This window comes from Piliocolobus tephrosceles, chromosome 1 (assembly GCF_002776525.5).
Source record: "Piliocolobus tephrosceles isolate RC106 chromosome 1, ASM277652v3, whole genome shotgun sequence".
Classification (NCBI taxonomy): domain Eukaryota; kingdom Metazoa; phylum Chordata; class Mammalia; order Primates; family Cercopithecidae; genus Piliocolobus; species Piliocolobus tephrosceles.
In genome coordinates this window covers 63,290,843-63,296,209 of record NC_045434.1, presented here as the reverse complement: position 1 = coordinate 63,296,209, position 5,367 = coordinate 63,290,843, and the positions used below count along the sequence as shown (strand labels likewise).

The window sequence follows — 5,367 nt, the reverse complement described above, 5'->3', positions numbered from 1 at the left end:
AAAAAAATTGCAAAAAAATCTCATAACGTTTTAAGAAAGTTTATGAATTTGTGTTGCGCTGCATTCAAAGTCATCCTGAGCTGTGGGTTGGACAAGTTTGATATAAACATTTAGGTTAAATAGTCTTAAAAGACTGTTTCCTAAGTTAACATACATCTGGTCTGCATTTTTGGTTTCTATCTGGATGGAATGGGCTTGTGTTTTGACAGTGTTCATTGCCACTAGTTTCCATCCAGCCCCCATCAGGACATATGAAATAAAAAGAACCATATATGGATAAAGAGGACCTAAAAAGCATAGCCTGCCTTTGCCTCGGGACCCTCTGAAAAGGGGCTCTTTTGTCCCCTGCTCACGGCCTACGAACTGGCTCCATGTCACAGCTATTATGGGATGCTCCTGGCCATCCCCATTCTCTCTGCACTCAGGGAGAACTCATTCCTACCACAGCCGCACAGTAGCCGAGGCCAAGGGCCCAGCAAGAGAAGCTCAAGATGTAGCTATTCCTTGAAAACAGGGGAAGGGAAGAGACAGTAGGCTGGAAGGGCATAGCAAAGCTGAATAAAAGACATATGAATAATGGAAAGGGATAATAAACCTAAGAAGGGGTTGTAAAATGTCCTGTCTAGAGCTGAGGGTAGGATTCCTTGCATTACCACTGAACACAGGGTACCCACTTGGAGAGATGTGATCCATCCCCAGGGGCATCTGGTATTAGAACAAGCCTGTTAAAAGTAAGTGTTGGCCCTAGGGGCTCTAGGATTTGTTTCAAGTTGTTACCTTTGAATAACTTCACCCTTGAACTTAAGCTCTGCTAGACTCACAATCTATAGGTCACAATCTATAGGAGAGAAAACATCACCTGTATCCCCCACTCCCACCAACAGCACAAGCAAATTGGTCAGCTTTTCTCCCAGAGGCAGGGGGCTGTCAAGGGCAGAATGACTCAGGGCTTTGGTTGTGGAAGAAAGAGAACCTCTAGTCACCCTTGGTTGTAGCTTGCCAAGTTTCTAAGCAACTTCTTAGGCCCCACTCCCTGAAGTGGGGAAATCTGACTAGAGATAGAAAACAAGGAAGGTGGATTCTGTGAAGGCAATGGTTCTCATGGCAACAGGCGGTCCAATGGTGAGCTGGAAGACTCTCCACAAAACCTATGAGAATCCACACACAGGCTAAATGGAAATGCTGGGGAAAAAAACCTCCCATTCTAAATGCAAGTGTGCTATGCCTTGGTGGGGAGGGAGAAGGTGGCTGGCTGTAAGGTCATCTCGTTGCTCTCTCTGTTGCCAGGCAGGGCTCTGTTAGCACAGACGAATCAAAATCCCTCCTGGGTAGCTGAAGTCCTGAATCAGATTTCAAAGAGGAGAGAAGGGTTCACTGCAGCATCGAAACCTAAAAATGTATTTTATTTTGAAGTTGTGCTTTGGATTTTCCCCAATCCAACATCTGCTGAGTGACAGTCTTAGGTTCACACAAAGCATCTCCAAGCATACATACAATATTCCAGTTATCAACACTATTTTAAAGAATATACCATTTTACACAAATGTGACATACAAGTCAGACACCACCACACTGCAATTCCCTGGAAGATCTGACTTCTCTTCCGCACGGGAAGTAGATCTGCACCAGCCCTTCCAGTGCTCTGCGCATCCTGGTGCTGGCATCACTGCTCCTCATCTCCTTGGGGAGAAGCCAGGGCGCCCTGAGGGGGTTGGTTGAGACCAGTGTTTCCAGTTTACAGGCTTCTGGCTACAAACTCCTCTATTTTCTAAATTGGGATGCTAGTAGCCCCACCCCACCTCTCTTCCCCAAAGACTGACCCTTCAGAGTCCACACCAGGAAAAGGATCCATGCCATGAGGGGCAGAGCAGGGCTCTTTGAAGCATCATGCTGGTTTCGGCAAGCATAGCTGAGGAAGGCTGGTCTCCCTAGGCCCTGGATGGCCAGCTCCTTTTGGCTTTTCGGTGTAAAAATCACAGTGTGCAACCTCAATTCCAGTTGTTTGCAGTGAGCTCTGCCGAGAAGGACTCTCCTCCTGTCGGCTCCTAGTCCTCTCGACAGGACCATCTCACAGGTGTCAGGAGCACCAGAGATGGGGAAGACAGCTCTGCCCCCAGAGTTGGGTTTAGTAGGTGACCACTCACACACTGTTCAGTTCATGATGCAAATTAGCGCGGATGGACACTGATCAAGGGGATGGTGAACACGAGTCACGTACAGGGTTGAAAGAGAAATAAGCAGGAACAACAGAACAGGCCCAAAGCGTTGCCATTAAGAAAGCTTTGCTTTTACTTTCTTAGAGGGGAGTGTGCTGGAGAGAGGGAGAAAGGGCAAGTGTGGGTACCAGTTTTGATCAGTTGGACTGAAAGGAATGTAAAGTGAAAGATGGGGTTTCATTTTCAGCAAGGAAACAGATCCTTGGGTATGAAAGCCCCCTGTTGGCTCAGGACCTGTGTAGGGCCAGGTGACAGGCAAGATCAGGTCAGGAAACAGCAACAAACACCAAGACTGTGGGTTGCCTCTTCCAGGCTGACTCACTTCACTGAAGGAGTTCTTCAGTTCTCCCTTCTAGCACTTGGAAAGGTTTCTCTGGTGCTGCAGGTTAGCCTTCTCATTAGTGATTTCCCATAAAGCACCTCTTTTCCTTCACACAGGATTTAAAAAAAAAAAAAAAAAATCCTACCACTTTCCATAGATGTAACCACCAATTTCACATGTTCGTCCAAAAATAATCTCTTCTAGGTCAAAGATAAGAAAACTCAGATTTTCCTACCTGAATGGCAACCCACCATCTCTCCTGAACTACAGAAAATAATAAGGCCAAAATGTAAGTGCAGCTTTTAAACCAGAAAACACAGAGAAGAAGGATGAGTTTCAGCTTTAACTCAAGTTGCTGTCGAGAACCATGAGCCTGGCTGTGGATGTCTCCGGTCCTGGTACTCCTGGGATGGCATGATGCTAGGGGGGCCAGGACCACGGACACCAGGTTTGGAGACTGGATTGGAGTAGACAAGGGTATATTTGTGCATTTTGGAAGGGAACCAGAAAAAAGGCCAGAGTAGAGCCAAAATATTCAGCATTCAAATTTTAATTTTCTTTAGATTCCGGCCTTGGGAAGACTTGAGAACCCGTGGGGTCAGAGTTCCCTTAATTGTCCTTGTTTGGATCAATGAAAACTGGTTTTAGGAGGCAGGGTCTCCCTTTAATCTAACTAAGGCTCTCTAAGCCCCTGTTGGTCCCTGAAGAGAGACCTTGTAAAATAACCAAACTAAGGGGTGGACTTAAAACAAGTCTTCATTTGGGAACAATTTCTGGATTAGCAAAGCTGAATTTAACTTTTTAATAGGATAATGAATTTTATGTTTTAAGTGCCAAAAACATTAGGAGGAAAAAGGACCCATTTCTTACCTTTTCCAAACCTGCCATAGACACAATAAAACTCTCTTAAGACTCTTTACCCTAAAACGAACCAGCTATAAAACTGTCTTATATAGGAAAAAGTCTTAAATGGAAAATGGTCCATCAGAGACAAAGGTAGGAACCCGAGAAATGTCTATACATTCAGAAAAACTTTAAAAGCTCCTTAATAAGACTGGGGTGTACTTCTAGGGGATGGAGGAGAGCAAGAGCAAACACCAATGACCAATTCACATCAATGGAAAGGACAAAGAGAGAAAGCCCCTAACCCCAAACAGGTTATGGGATTGTCCCATCCCATGATATTTCATATGATGGAGAGATTTCAAAGGCTAGGTTCTCTCTGACCCAGACAGAACGAAGTTTGTAACAGAAACAGAGACCCCTGGTGGCTACTGTGTGAACTGCCACAATAACTTACAAAAAGACTGGTCTATGACCAGGAAAGGCTACACATGCCAGAGACTAGAAAAACGTGTGTGTGTGTGTGTGTGTGTGTGTAAAATGAAGACTAGACTACATATGATTCTCTATAATCAGTTCCCAAAACAAGATGCCACTGAAAGCTGGATGGCTGTAGCCAACCAACTGGTCAAGGCATCCCCGTGGTCTGAGGGGACTGAGACTGGAGCCCATGTCCTCAGGACTGTCTTACCAGATTTCACAGTGACCTGATAATGAAAACCTGTCTCTGGCTAACCTAAGAACGGTACAGACTGCAGCTGGCTGAATTACGACGACTGGGGGAAGCAGAGGGCAGTGGGAAGGGAGAGGCGATGCCAAGGGTTTCATTCTCAAGGTTTTGGGACTCGGGGAGGCTAATTCCTGCAAGAACAACTTAGAACCTAATTTTCAACTGAAGTCCCCAAGCTAGTTAAATAGGAAGATTTTAATAACAGTCAGTCCCTATAATCCCTTTGTCTAGAACAATTAAATTATATCCCTCAGACAGTACAAGACTTGTCAGTGGACTGTGGGGAAGTTGAAGAGTTGACACCAGGGCTAGTGGCATTTGTTTTGGGGAAGACAGTGGGCTTGGGCCGCGTGGCTGGTGGTTTAACCGGGGCAGCCATCTTGACAGACTTGACAGGCCGGAAGGCGCAGGCGATGTCCCCAGCTGTACTGGCGCTGCGCTGGAAGGCGGGCTCGGGGTCCTTGAGGAGCTGGGTGTGCATGGGGCTGGAAGGTTCCGATGTGGGGGCCACCACTGGGGAGGTTTTGAGGGGCTCCAAGGTGTCCAGAACCACGTCAGGGGTGTGCTTGACGCTGCTCTGCCGTTCTAGCTCCCGTAGCTCATTCAGGGCTGAGTTCATTGTTGCCTCAATATCCTGCAAAACAGGAAAAAGAAGGAGGTGAGGCAAATAAGGGGAGAATTCCCCAAGGAGCCGGTTTCAACAACACAGGCCAAGGCATGAAGAAACCGACCGTAAGATGTCCAGATTATTGTACTTGGCCCAAATCCTCCGACATATGAATGCTCAGAAAGTGGGGAAACGGGGACAGAGGGATTTTCATTGTCATGAGATTTTTTTTTTTTCCTTTAGAAAAAGTAGTTGATTTCTTTTTAGAGACCCTGGATTTTAGAGACAGATATTGAAATACTTATTGATGAAGTGACATATAATCTAGTGGGGAGGAGAAACGTGGACAAAGTAAGAAGGGCCAGGAGTTTGGTGATGAGTACATGGGGATTTGTTACCCAGTTCTCTCTGCTTTTGGGTAGGTTTGAAATTGTACATAATAAACACTTTTAAAAAAAGTGGTAGAGATGATGTATGATCTTTATTCTCTTGGACTTCAAGGCCAAAGGTGAAGAGGGTTAGTCCTTCCTCCTCAGGGGCTGAGGAAAGTTTCAGGAGCCCAAGACACCTCCCCCCACCCCTCCTCTCCAGCTCAGGGCAGCGTCCAATTTGAAACCATTTCCTTCCAGCCATCACCACGGGGGGGGGG

General features: G+C 46.2%; 1 protein-coding gene across 3 annotated transcripts in view; it reads right to left on the bottom strand.

Moving 5' to 3' along the window:
- Positions 1 to 1,382: 1,382 nt before the first annotated feature.
- Positions 1,383 to 5,367, bottom strand: part of SRGAP2 (SLIT-ROBO Rho GTPase activating protein 2) — a 252,984-nt gene continuing 248,999 nt past the window's right edge. For 2 of the 3 annotated variants that reach the window (XM_023186951.3, XM_023186952.3), the window contains exon 23: positions 1,383 to 4,745. In XM_023186951.3, coding sequence (XP_023042719.1) covers positions 4,362 to 4,745 — 384 coding nt within the window. In that variant the 3' untranslated portion in view covers positions 1,383 to 4,361. The remainder of the gene's footprint in view (positions 4,746 to 5,367) is intronic. The other variant, XM_023186953.3, reaches the window with a different exon arrangement.